The sequence below is a fragment of the Typopeltis vanoorti genome, chromosome 8 (assembly GCF_054136105.1).
Source record: "Typopeltis vanoorti isolate ZY-2024b chromosome 8, IOZ_Tvanoo_1.0, whole genome shotgun sequence".
Taxonomy (NCBI): Eukaryota; Metazoa; Arthropoda; class Arachnida; order Uropygi; family Thelyphonidae; genus Typopeltis; species Typopeltis vanoorti.
In genome coordinates, this window is record NC_143556.1 from 115,366,782 (window position 1) to 115,389,412 (window position 22,631).

At 35.5% G+C, this 22,631-nt stretch overlaps 1 protein-coding gene across 1 annotated transcript in view; it reads right to left on the bottom strand.

Moving 5' to 3' along the window:
• The window catches only part of LOC150104298 (bone morphogenetic protein receptor type-1B-like), a 193,154-nt gene that overhangs the window by 69,546 nt on the left and 100,977 nt on the right, over positions 1 to 22,631 (bottom strand). The window contains exons 5-6 of the mRNA XM_090396453.1: positions 13,156 to 13,297; positions 5,459 to 5,651 (exon numbers count right to left, since the gene is read on the bottom strand). Of these exons, the coding sequence (XP_090252579.1) occupies positions 5,459 to 5,651; positions 13,156 to 13,297 (335 nt within the window). The remainder of the gene's footprint in view (positions 1 to 5,458; positions 5,652 to 13,155; positions 13,298 to 22,631) is intronic.

Genomic DNA, 22,631 nt, shown 5'->3' on the forward strand with positions numbered 1-22,631 from the left:
TCAGGCAATGATGTAGAGTTAGAACCACCATTTGAATTATATTGGACCATTTAATATTTTGGTCTCTAACTCAAATGATCAAGTTTATGTCATCTGCATCACTGAAAACAATCCACAAAAAATAAACAAAATACTAAACACTCCTAAGAAACCCCTCCCACCATCTACCACAGAGAACTACAACAAAACAGTCACCATCCCCTACATTAAAGGCACATCCGAAAAGATCTCAAGAATCCTCAATAAACATAAACTACGCACCACATTCAGACCATGTAGCAAATTAGCCACCCTCATCCGCTCACCCAAGGACAGCATTCCTCCTTTATCACATCCAGGAGTCTACCAAGTACCCTGCTCATGCAATCAAGCCTACTACGGTCAAACAGGAAGAACTGTGAATATCCGCTTCAGCGAACATAAACGATACGTCCAGAAATATCATTATGGGAAGTCGGGCCTAGCAGACCATGCTCTGGATACCCCTGCACACAGGATCAACTGGAAAAACACAAAAGTACTACACAGAAACCCATATAAATCAGAGAGATTGTTCTTAGAGGCGACAGAAGCCCTAAAACACACTCCAAATCTCAACAAATATGGCTGTATTAACTTGCCGAAGATCTGGGAGACAGTCATATTAAGAAAAAACTAGCACTTTTCTAGGACTCTAGTAATATATGATAGTGTTTTTTTTTTTTTTTTTTTTTTTTTTTTTTTTTTTTTTCCAGATAGTGGGCGCCAAAATCAGGACTCTAGTCTTTGTGTTGCTGCTACAATTTGGGTTAAGTACACCATGTTTTAGTCTCGCGTATTGTGACAAACAGTGTTTTTGTGCTCTGAAGATGCTGGTTATAATACCAGCGAAATATCAGCATCAAGTCAATAAATTAATTATTTACTTAGTTTCTGTGTTCTATTATACCGTTAAAATAATAAACAACATGAAAAGAAAGAATGTCTTATCAAGGCACCCTTTAGAGGACTGGATAAAAAAATTAATTCAAAGAAGTCAAGCTAAACTAAATATGATCTCAGGATGGCCTAGTTCATTGAGTAGTTAGAGTATACATTTTCCAGCCAATAACCTACTTTAGGCTGCAAGTTCAAATTTCACCACGAGTATGGATGTTTGCGATTCTCTTACTACCTCGTGAAAAGGACAATGCGACCCTAACACTTCTTTTAGCAGAAAGCTTTACTCACCAAATCCTATGAGGTACCTAGAGTGATCATATGGCATCTAATGACATCACATGTGAATAACTAACTCTACTTATTGAGGTTGGGGAAGCGTTTCATGTGTGTTTTCTCCCATTTAATCCTGCATGTCCAATCTTAAAGGCAGACATTAACTGATCTAACAATCTACCCAAAGTAGGTTAAGTTGCAGGCATAAAGAAACTTTACATACTCTAGAATGTGAAAGAGGATGATGATCTTTCAGAGAATGGATGAAGGTTGGCAGCTTGATGTGTTCTTTAAAAAGGCACGAACTCAGTAGTCTTCACAACTTTTTTAGCCAATATCTACAAGCCTCATAAAAAACAGACAAATGCCATCACACCCCAATTAATAACTGATAAATAACAAGAAAAAGGACACTTGCCCCCAGTCACACACACATGCTTGACATGATTTAGCTTTTGTCCAGAGGGAACAAAGATGCCAACTCTGAAGACAATGTGTGCATCAGAAATATTTCTGATGCACACATTGCAAATGTCCAATACTGGCGCACTAATACCAGCTCACACACGTAATCAACTTCAGTTGGAACTCTAGCACGCATTCCTTTTGAATATACTTGTTTTATACTAGATTTGTTAATGTATTTTTTCATGTGTCTGTTATTTTTATTTTACTCTTTACCAATGATACCTGAAGAAGTTGCATTTCAACGAAACTAGGTGTATCTTAACAATAAATTTGTCATTCTTGGTATAAAGTCATTTAATTTCCTTTTTTATATACAGTTCTACCGAGTAAATAATGAACATTAATATATATATATAGTTGTGTACAAACAGATTTTTGAGAAATTAGAAGTATAAAACTTCTTCATGAGATGTTTATGCTTTTTTCATCTTAGAAAATGTATTTATTTATTTATTTTTGAGCTATGGAATTTGAATATAAACAAATATGTACCAATATTCACCGACGTAAATGTGTGATATATGCAACTAAAAACTGCATGGCACTCAAAACTCAAGCTAGCATAAATAGCATCAGTCGCAACAAGTGCAATATATGGTCACTGCTGCAATTACATATGGTGCAAAAGAGGCTGAAGACAATATACAAATAATGGAGAATCACATTAAACTACAGGTAACATTCATATAATGCGGTTTCGATATAATGAGGTCTACAAATTGTAGTAACCCTCTATCTTTTTATATATTTTTCACTGCACGACTTAAAAAAATTTTATATTTGTTAAATTTGCATCTGTCCATATTGTGCATGTAAGTAGTGATTAGGGGAAATACCCTTTGGCATGCATGTATGTCAATTGCTTACCATATAAAGTGTTTGTTGAAAATTGTCTTCATTTTCTGCCAGGAAAGTGCATTAAAAATCGTGTGTTAATCTCAAGCTGAGCACTTTATTTTATGGTGAGTTACATACGATATGTAATGCTTTATTATGTAAAAATTTTATTTTTATAGTAATGGCCACTTAGAGGGATTTTGCGATATGGCTGAAAATGAAATTAGTGAATTAATCGATGGGGAAATATTTAAATTAGGAGGAACTGGTACAATTAATAGATGATGTCGAACCAAATGGCGGGAAAAGTTCTGCCGAAGATTCTGAATGTGATGAATCCGTTAAAGAAATTAGGATTGGACTTAGCAAGAAAGTTAGACAAGAGCGTTCCATTGAGGGATCATTATCCCTCAATGGAATTATACGAGGGTTACCTGTACTCTGTAGATATAGTTCGCCCACCGTTTGTAGGTCTCTGCTTCGCGTCTTTCCAAGAATAGTCGATTCAAGTTGAAGGGGAGGAAGAAACGAAGGGCGTCCGAATTGGTCGCCAACACGCGAAATTACGTGCTTTATAGGTAAAATTTTCCAACTGTTATACAAGCAACATAGTTAACTACAATAATCATAAAAGAGAAGTTAATTTTCCGACCGGTAATAATAAACAACTCATCCCACAATACGGACTGATTACCCTATTATCGGAATGGGTTCTCCTTTTTCTGAGATGCGCAGAAGTGTCGAGGGACCTCTAATCGGTGGGCGAACTATACTAAAATGGAAATTTCATGATTGTCACAAAATTCATTCAAAAACCATGCTTAGTTCATGTGTCATATGGAGATAGTAGGCCAGATCAGTCTTGCAGGCTATAGTTAGCTGACCTCTACTCTAGAACATTTTGAGTCATTTAAACAGCACAGCAGAGTAAATGTCAGTAAAGCTAGAAACAAGCTTCATGAATGGCTAGAAACAAAATTCAAACAAAAAGGAAACTTTTTCCCCCCAATCTTTAATTTTAGTAGCCTAATGACATTGCTCAGATGCAAACCATAGATGTAAGCATGGAATACCTTGACTAGGGATCTAATTTGGAGGCCCATATGGAGGAGTGCACACTGGGTTGTGGCCTGAACAAGTCATTTGTTTGCTGGTTAAATTCAATGAGCCATCACTCCATATTTTGTCTATGGGATTACAAAAGGTGGGACCACCATGTTCACCAATGAAGCAAGTCCACAGTTTGCCAGGCAACTGCCATTTTGTCCAGCATCTTACAGCAAATAGCTTCCTGAATATTTTCACCCTTCAATCATGTATTTTCTAAGTCAGTCAAGATCATGTCCTTTGGCTATGCTGATCATCATCAATTTGAAATAAATATATCACACCTCTAGTATCATGTTTACTAGCTTTCACCATAAGAGCGTTGCCTGGTAATGTGAAATGAATGGTAGTGGTTATAATATTTTGACTAGATTTTGTCAGGTAAGTTATTTACAACTAATGAGTGCTAAAAATGGAACTAATAAAGAATGTACAGAAAAAATATCATATATGATCATATTATGAGGCATGAAAATCATCAAATGATTTATTCGAGGGGAAAACTGAGGAGAAAATGAATGAAAGGAAAATAATGATGGTTCAAACATAAAGAACTGGCTTTGCCTGAACTATGTAGAGCAAGAGAGTAGTACAAGATGGGAATATCCAGAGATCCATAATAGTCAGCCTCCTGGATGAAGATGACATTTGATAGGATAGCATATAATACACTGTAGTGTATATCTGGTATATCAAATTTTCTATAGCCTTATACTGATGGGGCTTCAGTTGGGATTTTTTTTTGATAGTCTGTTGTAGATGAGCAAGTTTATGTGTTTGCCATAGTGAGACCCTATTTTGAATTTGCTTCACTCTTACCCACATTACTTGCAACTGCCTTCCAATCAAGAAGTGTATGATCCTATTTGGTGTTGAATTCTATCACTATTCCTTCCTTTCCTTCATTGCTATTGTTCAAACATAACATCCTGTACTTATTTAGCAGAATTTATCTTGTTTTTGTCTTCTTAGTCTCATTTGCCAATTATGTCAATATGGTACTTTTCCAGTTCTGCAGGTTCAGTTTCCCTGCCATTAATACTCCTTGTGTTGATGGTTCCTATCTTCAATTCTTCTTTATTGTTCTTCTTATTCTAGATGTTGATGTACGTTTTTTCCCATAGCTGACTTTTCACTTTGCATTGGTTCCCTCAGAGAAACTGCAGGAGCATTGTTTAACCAGGGTATGCCCCAGCTGACAAGAAATCTCATCATGGTGTACCATCAGATGTATTTCTTGTTTCAGCCAATAGAGAATACAATTTGGTCAGCTAAGTCACATATTGTCAGCTCATCCTCATTTGTTCAGTACATGGATACCTACTAATGGAGAGCATCAATCAGTTCTTCACATTTCTTAAATATGATGTTGAAGTTTCCTCCCAGTTAACTGGCTTTGACCCTTAAGTAATCCCATACTATATTCAAATAACGTATTTATTTGAAAGAAAAGAAGTCCAGATTATAAGCACAAAATCATTAAAAATATTTCATCTGTTGTTGCAAGTTATAGTTCAACCATTGGTGTATTTTAGTTCAAATTCACTTTTCCTTCTTCACATGTGAAATTACACAATCACAATAACATATCGTTATTGTTGCTCATAAAGTTAGCCCTACATGTACATCAAAGGAAATACAATTATTTATTAGCACTCCACTGTGATAGTTTCAGAAGATACCATAGTATTACTGCTAAAATACTAATTTAATCAATGCAACAACAAAGTATTTCTCAATCACTCCAAGATTTTATTGAAGCTACATGAATCATAAACCATTATTCTTTGTAGTTCAAATAAATAAAATAAAAAAAAAGTAAGATGAATATATGACATATAATAAATCATACCAAGTATGTTTTCATGCCTTAATAAAACTGTCTGATAAATCTGAGTTTCTCTAAACCAACTTGCTTCTTCTGTTGTAAAGAATACTTTTACTGCAACATTTTCTCCTCTCCATGTGGCTTTCCACACTTCTCCATAGCGACCTTTTCCAATACTTTTTATCATCTCAATTTGTTTTGCAATAGTTCGCTGAACCTGAAATATTAAATTTTGTGATTAAAAGAATGAATGTCATTACTCTGAACAAGCATGGAAAAGAACAGTTTGGCAAACAAGATTCAAAAGATCCAATATATAAACAGTTCTTTACTATGATATTTTAGCATGGTATTAGAAAATATCACATAGTAAGCAAGAGCGAGCTAATGGGTATGTCAACTCAATTATACCTATTATCTCTTGTTGAGAAATGAAAACAGTGTTTTTATAATAACTACAAGAACTTTTTATCAACTAGAAATTAGCATGGGTGAAACATGACCACTACCATTTTCCAGCAGTCATGTTGATTGAGTTCAAAAATCTTTGATTAAAAGCTTAAGGATTTATATTATCAAATACTGGCTGCATGAGAATTAGGTATTTACAGCTCAGAGGATAAGTGTAAAATAGCTATTTAGGTATAATTTTTTTTCATTGAAGATGGCAAATTAAATACAGAAATAGACAACAGAATTAGTAATTATGTTGTCTATTTCATTCCAACTGAATAATTTTATAAGGAATAAGACAGAAATTAGTCAGAACACAAATAAGACAATGTTCAAGCCAGTTTTAACTTATGGATTGGAGAAATGCATAAGTTAAAATTCCTTAATTTTAACTTATGCATTTAACTTATAATTGATGCAGTTAAGGAATTCTTAGAATTCCTTAACTGCATCAATTCACGTGTTTCTTGACATTCTTTTGGATCTATTTTTTTTCTACCATTTTTGTTTTTTCCAAACACTTGTTATGCTGCTGTGCAAGTGATTATGCAATCTTAGATTAGCTCTGCTTATATATTCTCTTATATTTATAATGCCATTATTTTCTGATATCTTGATTTTTAACATGCTTCTGCTATTGATGCCATCTGTTCACATTCTCAGTTATCTTCAGAAATCTAATATCTGTGGTCTATGACCTGTGATCAACTTAGTTTGAGTGCTATCTTATATAGTGCCAGCTCAGGGTTGATTTCTTTTATCTCATTTACATTTATTAATCTGTTTTTGAACCATATGAAACACTTATTCTATTATCTATTTCCATGTTTATTTTGATATCTTCACTATTATGCTTTTCTGCCTATTTTAAAGCAATTTTCTGTTTTTTTATATATTATATTTTTATTCCTTTCATATCAAATTTCATAGTGGTTATTTAATTTAGCTAAAGACACTCCAAGAAAGCAACGCATTTGCTTAAGAGAATAGTGCTTAATTATTCCCCAATTATTACCAAAGTTCAATATCAGGTTGAATACTACTTATCTTAATAATGCAGTGCATATCGATTATAAAGAATAATGGAGATAGTACAACAGCCTTTTCTTACATATGAATTACCATCAAATCATTTTTCAGTAGATCTTTCAACTTTGAGTCAACTCATCTTAGCATCTTGGGAATAGTTTTTCCCCTAGTACCATATTATTGTTTTTATTGAGATGTACAAACTTAAACAGTGACACTTATATTTCTCAACTATTTATTATTAAAGTAAAAATTTAATCTTGACAATTCCATAATACTCAGTAGGGAAATTCTTCTATAATTCACATATTTTCTGCTTTTATTAATTGGTATGATGAGAGTTCTATTCCTATCACTTGGAATTCAATCATGACCAAGCTGTCTGAATTATGCAGTGTAGCCAATGCAAAGCTTTTATACGATTATACGAAGTGGTATCAAAATGTTTTGAGACTAGCTCTGTTTACGAGAAATTACTTTATTTATCTATGTTTACACACTATCACCTTCAAAATAGTTCCCTTGCACAGCAATACAGCGCTCCCAGCATTCTTGCCACTTCTGGAATGTGTCCTGGAAGTCTTCTTTTCGAAACATGTCAAGCACCTTCTGCGATTCACGCTGGATCTCCACAATGGTGTCAAAAGGGTGACTTTTGAGTTAGATCTTCATCTTCGGGAAGAGGGAGAAGTCTGCAGGAGCCAAATCTGGTGAGTAGGGTGAGTGAAGAAGTGAGATCATGTTGTTTCTGGCGAGAAACTCACGTGAGGAGAGCTTGGTGACAGGGTGCATTGTCGTCGTGGAGCATCCAGTTTTTCGTGCCCACACTGGTCGGTTTTGCCGAATGTCCTCCCTCAGACACCTTAAAACCTGGCAGTAGAACTTGCTATTGATGGTCTGGCCCCTGAGAACGAATTCTCAATGCACAATGCCACGAATGTCGAAAAAGATGATGAGCATGCACTTGGTCGAGCTGCAGACCAGCCTCGCCTTTTTCGGTCGTGGAGATGATTGGCTCTTCCACTGTGAAGACTGTTGTTCGTCTCAGGGTCATACCCGTACACCCAAGTTTTGTCACTGGTAATGATCCTCGACATGAAGGATGGGTCATCGATGGCATGCTGACGGAGTTCTTGGCAGACTTCGACGTGATGCTCCTGGGTCAGCAGCCTGGGGACGAACATGGCAGCAATACGGCACATGTTCAAATCACACGTGAGGATTGCCTGGACTGTTCTGTATGACACACCGACAATGGCAGTAATGTTGTGGAGTGTTCTCCAACCATCCTCATGCACAAGTTGCCAAATGGTTTCGACATTTTTGGGGGTTGAGCTCGTTCCCTGATCTCTCATCATCTTCTAGTGATGTTCTTCTGCTCTTGAAGCACGCGTGCCACTCAAAACAACTTGAACAACTCATTGCAGCATCGCCGTAAACTTGCCGAATCATGCCAAACGTCTCTGTGGCAGATTTGCCCAGTTTCATGTTTGCTCTTTGTTCTAACTTGCTGTCCATGATGAAATCGCAGATGTGGTAACACAGGTAGTCAGAATAGCATCAGTTGCACAGCTCCCGATGTCTTTTGGCACACTGACTTATGAAGGTAGGTGCTCCCTGTGACTGTGGTTGCAGCCTTGTGCTGTCATCTGTTGGAGTGTTACAAACCTAGTCTCGAAACGTTTTGATACCACCTCGTAATTTCAGCATTTTAAGTTAAATCTCAACAGCTATACCTGAATTTTTAAATTAATATGTACTCTCTTCCTCCAGTATATTGTGGACCAACTCCAAAATAACATTTCAGTTTTTAATGTTGGTTTTATCACTTCTTTTACAGTAATATTTCCTGCATTCGTAAATTTTTTCAATAGCCTTCTAAACATTTTTCACCATCATATTTGTCTTCTATATTTTTTCTGAAGTCTTTCTTCCAATAAGTTTTGTTTAACTATTTATACATAGCTTTCCTACACTTTTTTATATTCTTCAAGAATACATGCTGACCTACCTTTGTAAGAAGGAACCTGATTTTTTTCATGACTGCTTCTTTAACTTCCTGGGTCTTCTGAAGGGTTCTTATTTTTCTGTCTTTGCAGATAACTGTGCTTCATCACTTGCTTCTCTGAATGAATCATTTTTTTTTAAGATTTTGGCAATGAGTCTTTCCAACATTTGGTTCTTATTTTCAAACTCTCATGTTTTTCTCCAAAAAAATTTATCAATTTGAGTCAAATCGACATTGAGAGTTCTGCGAGTAAGATTTTTTTCAAAACTTTACTACCCTCCCCACCACTACCACAGGATATTCATTTTTATCTTGCTAAACATTAACTTTTGCTGACCAGCTTTGCTAAGTGGATATGCTAATCACTCAGCCAAGGTTCAAATCCTATGGTGAGCATGGATGTTTTGTGAATGTCTTTAGGTGGCAGATGAATTTGCTCAGTGTGAGACAACTACTATTCTGCTTACTGGAAGATTGAAGTGTTTGAAAAAGTTCCACGTCTAGTCTCTAAAGGAGAATTTCTGAATTATCCTAATCTCAGGCAAAATTATTAAAAAGGTTGCCACTTGCAATTTCAAAACTACAGTATACTCTTTTATCTTGGATAATCTGAAGATAACCACTCAATAAAATGATCAATAACCTTTTCTTGTTTTGTGTACATTTTCTTCTGTATTATTTTTAAGTTGGGACATGTTATCAATGATCAGTTTGTATTCTGAACAGAAATCTAGGGGTACTTACTATTGTTATTAGATCTGTCCTTTTGTTCATTTTTTTTTCAATATGTTTGGGATTTATTTCCTACTCTGCTGTTTCAGTCTCCAACAAAGATTAGTACCCCCCCCCCCCCTTTTTTTTACATGTCAGTGCACACTAATTTTCCCTGGAATAAAAAACATCATAGGTATAATAAGTCTCAGAGTCCAATTAGACATTCTGAAATTTGCCCACCTGAAAATGATTTCCATATGAGAAATTTATCTTCATGCTTTGTGTTAAATACTATAGCTACTTTCTCCTTTCCCTAGTGCCAAAGTAAATCATCCCTCACTTATATAAGTTAAGTGGATATTAAATCCAACATCATTTCAAAGCCGAAATAGCTTTGAAATTTTTCGGCTTTGAAATGATGTTGGATTTCATATCCACTTAATTTATATAATTTTGAATCACTGAAGTGAAGCCTTTTAGCTCTTTATTTCACTAAATCTCTCACTTATTTTTTTTTTTTTTAGAAAACAGAAGATTCATCTATTTGGCTCTTAGTCTTAGTAACTTAGTAATAACAATTTTGCCACTACAGCATTTCTGTAATTTCTCTGCCAGCTTCACTTTTTCTAGTGCTACTTGTTATGCTGATATCCATCTTCAAACCTTCTGAGTTGCTCCAGTAGCTGCATTTTGTTTGCCCTTGATTTCTGGATATAAGGTCCTTCCCCATTTCAGTGGTTTATTTATTTAGCTTATGACATACTACACATCACAAAGATAAAATTTATGGCAAACAGGAATTCACTAAAAATTTTCTTTGTAGGTGTTTAAGGGGGCAGTCTTGTATAAGATGGCACACTGATTGCTTCTAACCTCCACAATCACAGTTTTGGGGAACTGCATTATCCCATTTGTGAAAAGCGTCAGCGCATCTGTGTCCTGTTCTGATTCTATTGAGAGATGACCAGATTCTAATCTGGTAATTCAAAACAGGGGATAGTATTGCACTCTGCTGGTGATTCATCAAACCACCTTGCTGACCAGCAATCAGTCTCATTCATGCAGAAGTTGGATACCTCTGCAGTTCTTAGTGGAGGTTTTCTAGAATTTTATTTATTTATTCTTAGGGCAAAAGCAACTACAGGTCAATGTCCAGACCAGAAAGCCAATCCAGGGCCTCTTCTGTCACCACATGGATGTCCTGGAGGCCACCACCTTGGGCAGTCATTCACAATAAAGGTGGTCTGACAGTCTCCATTTATGCAGTATTAGTTAGTTCTGATCCTGTTGATAGATGACCAAATCTTCCTAGGAAGGGCAAAACTGGGCTGCAGAACACAGGAATCTTCAACCAGGAAACCATTTGTTGGAAGAGTGTCAGACCAGTGTTCTCTCCACATGTCAGGTGTTGATGGTAATGCAGCTGAAGAGAGTTCGACCATGGAGTTTGAATAAGGTCTTAAATGTCAGAGTAGACAGGGAGTTGTTGATTGGACATGATCTTGTATTCTGAGTTTGCGCTTGACTTCAATAACATCTCTGTCTTTTGGTGCTCTCGATAGATTTACATTTACTATATGCGAAGCCACTGCATATGGAGTTAGGTTTATTAAAACACGTGTGGGTGGGGGAATCCCCCTATCCTCCATAAGAAGGACTATGTTTCTCCACTTGAGTGCCTGAAATCCAGGTTTTCAACTGTCTCTGTCCATATTTTCCTCCATGTGATATTAAGGTTATGTATTTCTGTAATTTTTCGGTCTCCAATTTCTAAGAATTCCTGGTATATTTGCTTGTCTCAATCTCACTCAGGGATATAATATACTCCTTACAGTACCTCCCTGGGGATGGTCTTTTTAGCTGCATTTATCACTGCACCCACAGATATCATAATTATCACTGGAAGGGCTATCCATCCTAGGCTTCTGTCAAGTTTTTCAGAGAAAGCAGGCCAGTTGGTCTTCTTAAAGTTCCACTGTGGCCAGGGGGATTGAAATGTTAATGAAATTTGAGAGCCAATCTCTACAATAACTGGGCAATGCTGGCTACGAGGAATTCTGCCAGGACCTGTCTATAGGCTGGAGGGGCTGTTTAAATCGGTCAGAGGTGACAAAACATAAGTCAGGGTTGTATCCTGCCTCCTGACCTAAATGTGCAGCAGTCCTTAGCATTAAAAATAAGATGTATTTTGTAATTCAGCCCAAGCAACTAGAGCTTATCCATGTCTATTGTTAGTCCAGTATTTCTATATTCATGATGGCTATTGAAATCACTGGGCAAGTATATGGATAGAGTATTTGCACTGGCCATGAAATAGTCAGTTTGCAAAAGCTCAAATGGCAGAACAGAAAAAATGCAAATAAAGTTGTATAACAACCAATTTGTGAAACCCCTAACCATGTCTTATCCATGTCTATCCATGGATAAGAGCTTATCCATGTCTGTTGTTAGTCCAGTATTTCTATATTCATGATGGCTATTGAAATCACTGGGCAAGTATATGGATAGAGTATTTGCACTGGCCATGAAATAGTCAGTTTGCAAAAGCTCAAATGGCAGAACAGAAAAAATGCAAATAAAGTTGTATAACAACCAATTTGTGAAACCCCTAATGAAACTGCTTCTTGGTGGGGAAAGAAAAGTCAGTTATTCATTTCAGTGGTTATAGGATGTTACATTTCTGAGAACAATTGTCATGATCCAGCTAGAAGAATTTTTAGTAATCAATTTGTTTAAGATTCTTATGATCTGCCACCAATGAAAAATCAAAGCAGGCAACACATTAAGGAGAATGAGGAAGTTTCCTTGAAACGCTAATGAAATGGTTTCGTGGTGGGGAAAGGCTGAAAAGTCAGTTATTTCAATGAACTCCAACCTTTTGATGGTATTTATTCTTGGAAATCAGACTCAGGAAAAAAATAATTTTTCAATTAAAACCACTATGGCAAATCCTGTACTGTAAGAAACTTCTATATGTCTTTAACTAACATGGAGACACAATAACTGTCTTTATTTTGTCTCCATGGCCAAAAATGGCCATCTGACTGGAGAGCTGCCAGTTTCCAAGAATAAATACCATCAAAAGGTTGGAGTTCAGTTGAGAATAACTGACTATTCAGCCTTTCCCCACCATGAAGCAGTTTCATTAGCGTTTCAAGAAAATTTCCCCTTTCTCCTTAATGATTTGCCACTGTGGCAAATCCTGCACTGTACGAATCTTCTATATGTCTTTAACTGTCTTTATTTTGTCTCCATGGCCAGAAATGGCCACCTGGCTGATGAGCTGCCAGTTAACCACTGCTACTATATAGAAATACTTTTTTCCCCTTTTTCTTTTTGCTGATACAAGTACTGGGAGAAATAAATCTCTCCATTAACTATATAGTACATTTAAAAATCTACCATAACATTTATTCTTAAAGAATTTATTATAGAATATATTAGAGAAAAAAATTTAAAAAAAAAAAAAAATATATATATATATATATATATATATATATATATATATATATATTACTAGTAATGGGAGGCCTGCTCCACTTCCAGAACTAATGGATTGGTCAATTAAATCCTTGAGGGAACCTTCAGCACAAATATAACCATTACAATGTGGCTCAGCAGCAAGGTAGTCATGGTGGCGTTCCTCCCTTCTTTTATACCTTTAATAGTAATAAAGTGCATTTAGAAATTATAGCATTGCCATCATTTAATAATAGATCCACAGAACAAACAGTTTAATCTATAATAAATTTCAAATACTGTTCTTAAATGCATGGGCATGGACGTACACACCCAAGGCTGGAAACCAGCTTTAGAAATGTGGGCAAGAATGCATTAGACAAAAATTGTTTTATAGTCCAAAGATAGTCTTTTTGTGAGAGGAAGGGATTTCTGAACTCAATGATCAGGCATTATGCCTGGTAATAATTAACTATGGACTAAACTTGTGATACTAAGAAAACAGAAAAAAAGCAAACCTCACTTTTATATCAAAAACGTTGTTGCTGGTGAACAATTAACATAATACAAATGGATGCATGTTCATTCGAACTTGTGTTCATAATGCTACAATTGAAGAATTTTAACAAACTATAATGCTAGTTCAATACAGTGATTTTTCTCAATTCAAAGAAATGACAGGTTGTGATGTGGGAAAAATTTTGAAATCAAAATTAAGAAACATGACTTGTGTCTATACTTCCAAGGAATGAGAGTAGAGGAATTTATCAGTCATTAGAAAAGTCAGTTGATATTAAAGAAAAAGGTTGAGCTGGATCTTAATGAAAACAGCAGAAAAGGAAATCATAAACATAGAAATGTCTAGGGAAAAGAGAAAATGACAGGCTGATAATGATGTTAATTATCTTTTGGTTTAAACTTAACTTAACTTAGGGCTTCTAGCAATATGGAGAGAACACAAGAAATAAACAGTCTTATTGATTATGAGATGAAAATTCCATGGCTTGTTGGATTCATATTTTTAAATTTGCTGGCAAAAACCACAAAAAATGTAAAAGAAGTTAATAAAGTGACTAGTTTCATACAATCTTATTGTATGAAAACAATTTTAAACAGATACAAATACAAAATATAAAGAGATATTTTACAAAGAGATTTCTGAATTATAAATGATTATTTTTTAAAATTAATTCAACATGCAATAAATGTTGAATGTAGGAATGAGATATAGACGTGGTTCAGTGTTATAAGATATAGCATATCTTATCTCATAGCCTAATTCATTAATGTGTAGATTCTTGATGTATGCTGCCCAGATTTGATTTAAGATAAGCAGTTGTTTTTATTACAATGGGCGAAACATTGTATCATCTCGCTTACTTTCTTAAATTTATGTACATAATTACTGAATTCTATATATGACATTTCTGTGAGTTGACAATTGACTTGATGGTTTCAATTGGTGATGTGAAAAACTAGTCCAGTTTGTATGTTTCTTCTCCCCATCTCCAACATGTTCTTTTTGATGGACTTCTCCAGATCATGCACTTCTGTCAAATGTAACAAATGCTGTAATTACAATAGTCTTATTATGTTACTGTTGATATCTTCACAGAATTGAGGATACAATATATGAGAATGAAACAGGAAGTGATATCCATTTAGTTCTGAGCAGGATAAAAAAATTATCAGACTGAAAAGAGAAATGTGCATGTAAGTTTTAAAAAGAATCAGTCAAGCACATACAAATATTCCTGGAAAAAAGTAAAACAATTCAAAACAAGAGAACCTTAGAGAGTGAATGGCAGAATTTAAAGTAAACTGATCAATACAGCCAGAAAAGCATGAAATTGTCAGCAAAAAAAAAAAAAAGTGAGAATTATAGACAGATTTCTTTATTCAGTTATTCTAAGAAAGATTTATACGTGCATGTTTAAGACAAGGTTAAGAAAATTCTTGATAAAGAATAAAATAGCAACTGCAGTTTTAATATAATCAAAAGGGAAAAAAAAAAAAAAAAATTCAAAATAAGATCAGTGACAAGTTTCATTACCCACTAACTGGTGACCCTTAGCGCCTAAAGTATGAATTACGTAATGCAGAGTGACTACAAGAGTATCACATCATTCAATTCTTTAATGAGTCGCAAGAAATTCTAAATAAGGCATACTGTTGTCTTGCCTCTCTATGTTGTGATTTTTGAAATAAATGTTTGAGGTTAGGCCTGACTGATCCTTTCTGCTATAAGCAATGTTATTAAAGTGTTTATATTTATATTGAAATTGCTTCTATTCTGTCCAACATAAGTGATATGCGAAAAAAGAAAACGAATAAATAAAATAATTCCTGCATACTGCTGGATAGAACTTATGTTTGGGAGACCTCAAAAGGATAGGAACTTTCTATAAGAAGAACTGTCTACTAAATGTATGGAAAGAAATAGTTTTTGTACACGTACAGGACATCTATATTTAAAGGCCTGTGTAGCTCAGTGGAAGTGGCACCTGCATCCTCTGCACTTGGTCGCTCGAAGTCAGACTTAAGTTCACGTCTAGTCGCCGACTGGAGGAACTTTTTCTAAGTCTTTCTTCGACCAATTCCCGAGTTAGTCAATCTCTGGCACGGGCAAGTAGGTTTTTCTTCCCGGAAACTCAGGTTTTTTTATCCCATAAACTCAAGAAAATCGACTGTAGTACCTACATTATTTCAGTCAGTAACATATCTTGTTAGGGTTAGGTACCAAGAGATGGCAGCACTTGTTTGCCAGCCTCTTCATCGGTGGCTGCTTATAATTAGCGATAGACATGGGCCAGCTATCTCTGATTGGCTACCGGTGGAAACTGAACTGCTCACTGTCTCCAAAAGCTAGATAGGGTATAAAGGCCTCGCCTGCTCCCTATAAGGGAATAAAAGGCGTTAGCCGATTTATTTTTTTTAAAATCTATATTTAAACTGAGTTTTTTGGGTAACTGGTGGAATAATAAGTTTAGTTCCTTTCATTTTCATCTGTTAAGATGTTAAATTCAAATTTTTCAGTAGGGTGGTGAGATGATCTTGCAAGAAGATATAAACCTACCTGCAGAAGAAGGATGCTAACAGATCTCTAAAAGATATCACCTTTTGTTTTCTTTAGCAAGACAAACTTCTTGTCTTATACTGATTTTGCATCGAGCCATCTTCTTGTACATCAGTCAATTCTAATTAACTGGTAATTTAAATACAATGGACCAATTGGTTTATGGGAAACAGTCATTAAAGATCATCAACCATTTCCATAGTCTTAGTGACATGAATCAAGGTTAGACTCTTGAAAAATACTAGTTGAACTATATAACAAAGTGACAATGTTACAGAATTTACAATTCAGAGTTTCTTAAAATAAAAATCTATACAAGTTCGTTTCTTCTGAACTACAGAGGAATGTTTCTCTGTCCTCTCCTTCCAATAAATTTCACTGAAGCAACCCGAGTTGGGTGGTGCAACTGCTTTTGTAAATACTTTCCTGTATGTGTAGGGTTTCTATAAATTAAAAGGATAATTAGAAATTAGGTGGTCACACCACTAGTGTGTCTAGAAAGAAGAGACAACTGTTACTTTCTCTTTCTATTGTGAAATTTATTTTAGGATGCTAGCTGTTGAGATGCACTAAAAATGTATTCAATGTGTGTGGATGATAAGGCCAAATAGCAAATGCATCATCTACATAGCAATCACACTATCACAATGACATCCTAAAAAGACCTACCAAGTTAGAACAGTTTGTTCAAATGACACAGTCCTTGAAGCTGAGCTGAGGTATCTTTGCAACAATGGATACAATCCATGTAAAATACTGCTTGCAGCCACATGCCTATTCATATCTTAAGAGTATATCAGAAAAGATAGCTAAAGTTATCTGCAAATATTATCTTCATGCCACTATCAAATCACTCATTCAGCTAACTACTGTCATCCATTCTCCTAAAGATCTCTTTTATATACTCCTAAAGCAGTACATAAATTTCTTTGTATCTGCAGTTTAGCCTACTTTGGGCTGACTGGTAGATCAGTTAACATTTGTCTTGAAGAACACAAAAATTAAATTGCGATCATATGTATGGTAAGTCAGGACTGCAGACCATGCTCTGATTGCTCCTCAACATAAGATTAAATGGAATACATCAGTATTACCTAGAAGACTCATCATCAAATTGATGACATGTACACTCAAGGGGTTAACAGGATATGATAGTACTACATGAAAAATTTACATCATTACTAACTTCCTATCTACAATTTTCCTCCATATCAGTCTGTTACTTGTCAAGACTCAAATATTATCATTATAAGATCTTATATTTCTATCATCTAAGGAACATTGTACCATATCAATCCACCTATATCTTGGTCTTCCTCTGGATCATTTTCCTGCCAATCTGGCTGAGAACACCTGAGATTAGCTCTGCTAACACATTCCTGGATGATGACAATGTCAAGTTCTTTCCTAATATCCTCGTTTTTAATATGATATTGCCACTGATGCCATCTGTTCATGCCTCTAATCTTTCTCAGGACTCTCATATCTGCAGTCTCAAGTCTTTAGTCAAGTGTTATACTTCTGACCCACCTCTCAGATCCATAAGTTAAAACTGCTTTGAACACTGTCTTGTATACAGCTAATTTAGTGTTCTGACTAATTTCTCTCTTATTCCATATGAATTTATTCAATTGACTTCTTACCATACTAGCTTTGTTGATTCTGTTGTTTATTTCCATATTTAATTTACCATCTTCACTAAAAATCGTGCCTAAGTAGCTGAAATGTTTTAATTGTTCCACAGGTTCCCCATTCACAACTCAGTTGACATTTTCAACAATTATACCCATTTTCATTGTCTTTTTAATGCTGACCTTCATACCATATCTATTACAACAGTTACTCAATTTAGTCACGGAATCTTGCAGACTTGTAGCGAATTTATTTAGAAGTATAACATCGTCTGCATAAAGCAAAGAGCTGACATTAACATTTCCAATTTTGATATCATGTTTAATACCACTTTCCTTCATAATGTGATCCATATAGATAATGAATAACAGACGGGATAATGTAAATCCTTGTCTCACACCAGATTTAATATTAAACCATCTTCCTGTACTTCAATTCTAACTGCTGACTTACAACTCAAATAAAGACTAAGTATTGTTTGATATAATGCCCCATTGACACCATATAACTGTAGCGTTTGGAATAGCTTCTCTCTTGGCACCTTGTCATATGCCTTTTCCAGAACGACAAAACTTAAATACAGATCTTTGTTATATTCCCATGCTTTCTCAACTATTTGTCGTAAAGTGAAAATCTGATCCTGACAGCCTCTATTTGGGCTGAATCCAGCTTGTTCAACATTTTTTCTTCCACAATTTTTCTCAACCGTTTCTCAAGTACACGTGCATAAATCTTACCAGGAACATTCAGTAGGGAAATACCTTTAAAATTCTCACATTCAGTTTTATTTCCCTTTTTATATATGGGTATTATTAGAGTGCTACTCCAATCATTGGGAATTGGTCCCTCTGTCCAGGCTTTCTGAACTATGCAGTGCAGCCACTGTAAGACTTTTATACACCATATTTCAGCATTTCTGGTCGAATATCATCTACTCCTGCTGCCTTTCCACATTTCAAGCCCTTGATGGCTTTTTCTACTTCAAGTATGGATATGTATGACTATATTGCCTGTTGAGTGTTTTTTACCACTGTGCTATCACTGGTTGTTTCATTTAGCAATTTTTCGAAGTAATTACTCCATACTTCAAGGATATCTTTTTTCTCCTGTTTTCAGGTCACCTTTATCATCACTAACTCCTTTTACAGCACTCTTTCCTCTATTTCTAAGCTTCTTCAACAACCTCCAGAATATCTTACAACTTTCTTGATATTTATTTTCTATGTTCTTGCCAAAGTCCTCTTATGACTTTTGCTTAGCTAGTTTTGCACAGTGTTTTGCATTCTTACATTTGTCTCTGTATTCTCTAAGGGCAAAAGCCGACTTATTCACCTGGAACTTTTGATATGCTTTCTTCTTTTCCTTCACTGCCTCTTTAACTTCCTGTGTCCACCATGGAGTTCTGATTTTTCTATCCTTGCAGACAACCTTACCACATGCCTCTCTGGCTGAATCAATCAGGGTTTTCTTCAAGGCTTGCTACTGAATTTCCAAGGTTTGGTTCCTGTTCTCAAACTCTTTCATTTTTTCTTCAATAAACTTTGTGTATTTTAGTCTACAGTTCACATCTGAGAGCTGTTCAACTTTTATTCGCTTTAAAACTTTCTTACATGTTATTCTTTTCAATATGAAATTCAATTTTATCCTGCTCAAGACTAAATAGTGATCGCTTCCAATTTCAAATCCTCTATACACTCTGGTGTCCTGCACCAGGGAGAAAACATCACTATCAACAATAACATAGTCAATGAGACTTTTCTTGTTCCTTGCCTCTTCTCTCCATGTGAATTTGTGCCCATTTTTATGTTGGAACATGGTGTTAGTAATAGCCAGTCCATGTCCTGAGCAGAAATCCAACAGGTATTTGCCATTATTATTAGCTTTGCTCTTTTCTCCAAATTTTCCCAAAATATTTTTGTATGTCTGACAATCATTTCCTACTCTTCTATTTAGATCTCAACAAGGACCAACTTTTCCTTTTTCATTGTGTCAGTTGCTTTTTCTAAAAGCATCAAAAAATTCCTCCACTTCTACCTTAGTAGAACGTTCTGTGAGACCATAGGCACAAATAAGTCTCATTGTCCAGTTCTCAATTCTCATATTTGCCCACATTACTCTACTTGAGACTGACAGCCATTCAAGAAGATTAGCCTCGTAATTTGTGTTGAATACTATGACTACTCCTTTTCCTTGATTGTCATTTCCTGAATATAACATTTTGTATTTATTGCTCAGAAAGAACTCACCAATTCTTGTTTTTTTTTGTTTCAGTCACTCCTAATATGTCAATCTGGTATTTATCTAATTCCTCAGCTAGCTCTATTTCTTTGCCATTCATGCTCCTTATGTTGATAGTACCGATCTTTAACTCTGGTGATGTTGAGATGGGGTGTGTTTTCAGAATTGTTCCAGTAGCTGACTTTTCACTGTTTGCCCTGGTTCCCTTGCAAAATCAACGGGGGCCCATTCTCATCCAACGCCCCACCAGCATGAAATTTTGTCATGTTGTACCATCATTTTGTATTTTGGTTTAAGTCAATAAGAATACAATTTGGTCGGCTAAATCGCAAATTGCTAGCTCATTCTCATCCATTCACTGTCCAGGTAGATACCCAACAGGGTGCACCACAAGAAGGTGAGGACTGGACATTAGGTCAGAAGCCCTGATCAGTTCTCTGCATTCCTTTAAAGGCTATGTGGAGGTCTCCACTCAGTTATACAGCTTTGCCCCTTAAGCACTCCTTATTTATATCTATTTTTTATATCTAGCATACTTAAATTTTCTGTTTGAAATTGTTTCAAACAGAACATCCTAGAAGACTCTATAGGTGTCAAACTATTTTCAGAATTAGCATCGACTATGAAGCACTCCCCCAACCTCAACCAGTATAATTGATTAATTTGCCAAAGATCTGAGAGACAGTTATTCGGAAGCCTAACTTGTTCAAATTAACTTTATTGTTATCTAGCAAATAGGAGACATGTTAGGGCAATACTTCTGTTTCAACTCCAATCTGAATTGTTTCTCATGATTTAGCTGAGTGCCTGTCGGATTGTCAGCTATAATTTGTGCTCTTAGCGAATACAGAGACAAATATAAGAAATCTAAACACTGTGTAAAACTAGCAAAACAAAAGTTAACAATTGAGGTAGAACCTGTTCACACCCACATCAAAGGCCTGAAATGTGGAAAGGCAGCAGGAGCAGATGATATTTGATCAGAAATACTCAAGTATGGATGTATAAGTCTTACAGTGGCTGCAATGCATATGTCAGAAGGCCTGGACACAGAGATGAATTCCGGATGATTGGAGTAGAGCTCTCATAGTACCGATGTATAAAAAGGGAAATAAAACTGAATGTGAGAATTACAAAGGTATTTCCCTACTGAGTGTTCCTGGCAAGATCTATGCAAGTATACTTGAGAAACGGTTGAGAAAAATTGTGGAAGAAAAGCTTGGTGAAGAACAAGCTGGATTCAGGCCAAACAGAGGCTATCAAGATCAGATCTTCACTCTACAACAAATAGTTGAGAAATAATAGGAATATAACAAAGATCTCTATTTCACTTTTGCAGATCTGGAAAAGCATATGACAAGGTGCCAAGGGAGACGCTATTCAATATGCCACAGTTATATGACGTAAATGGGGCATTATATCAAGCAATACTTAGTCTTGATTTGAGTTATGAGACAGCAGTTAGAATTGAAGAAAGTACAGGAAGATGGTTTAACGTTAAATCTGGTGTCAGACAAGGATGTATATTATCCCCTCTGTTATTCATTATCTATATGGATCACACTATGAAGGAAAGTGGTATTAAACCTTATATCAAAATTGGAGATGTTAATCTCAGCTCTTTACTTTATACTGATGATGTTATACTTCTAAATAAATCAGCTACAAGCCTGCAAGATTCCCTGACTAAATTGAGTAACTGTTGTAATAGATATAGTATGAAGGTCAGCAAAAACAAGACATAGACAATGAAAATAGGCAGAACCATTGAAAATATCAACTGCACTGTGAATGGAGATCCTATAGAACAAGTGAAACATTTCAGCTACTTAGGCACGATTTTTAGTGAAGATGGTAAATTAAATATGGAAATAGACAACAGAATCAACAAAGCTGGTATGGTAGGAAGTCAATTGAATAAATTCATATGGAATAAGAGAGAAATTAGTCAAAACACTAAATTAGCTGTGTACAAGACAGTGTTCAAACCAATTTTAACTTATGGATCTGAGAGCTGAGTCAAAGACTAGAGACTCCAGATATGAGTGTCCTCAGAAAGATTAAGGGAATGAACAGATGGCATCAATGGCAATATCATATTAAAAATGAGGATATTAAGAAACAACTTGACACTGTCAGCATCCAGGAATGGATTAGCAGAGCCAATCTTAGGTGGTATGGTTACTTAAACAGAATGGGTGAGGAAAGATTAGCAAAACAAATATTCTGTGTCAGGTTGGCAGGAAAAAGACCCAGAGGAATACCAAGATATAGGCGGACTGATATGGTAAAAAATGCCTTAGAAGATAGAAATATAAGATCTGATAATGTTGGAGTCTTGACAGGTAACAGACTGATTTGAAAGAAAATTGTAGATAGAAGTTAGTAAAGTGTAGCACTATCATATCCTGTACACCCCTTGAGGGTACATGGCAGGGATTTGATGATGAAGATTTATGCTACTTAAAATATTTTGTTCTTGGCTGTACACTGTGGTCTCAGACATCGTGTGCTCATAGGGTTTTTGAAAGGTTATTCTTAGGAATTAGACACGTTAATTCCTAAGAATATTTTAATATTTGCCAAAT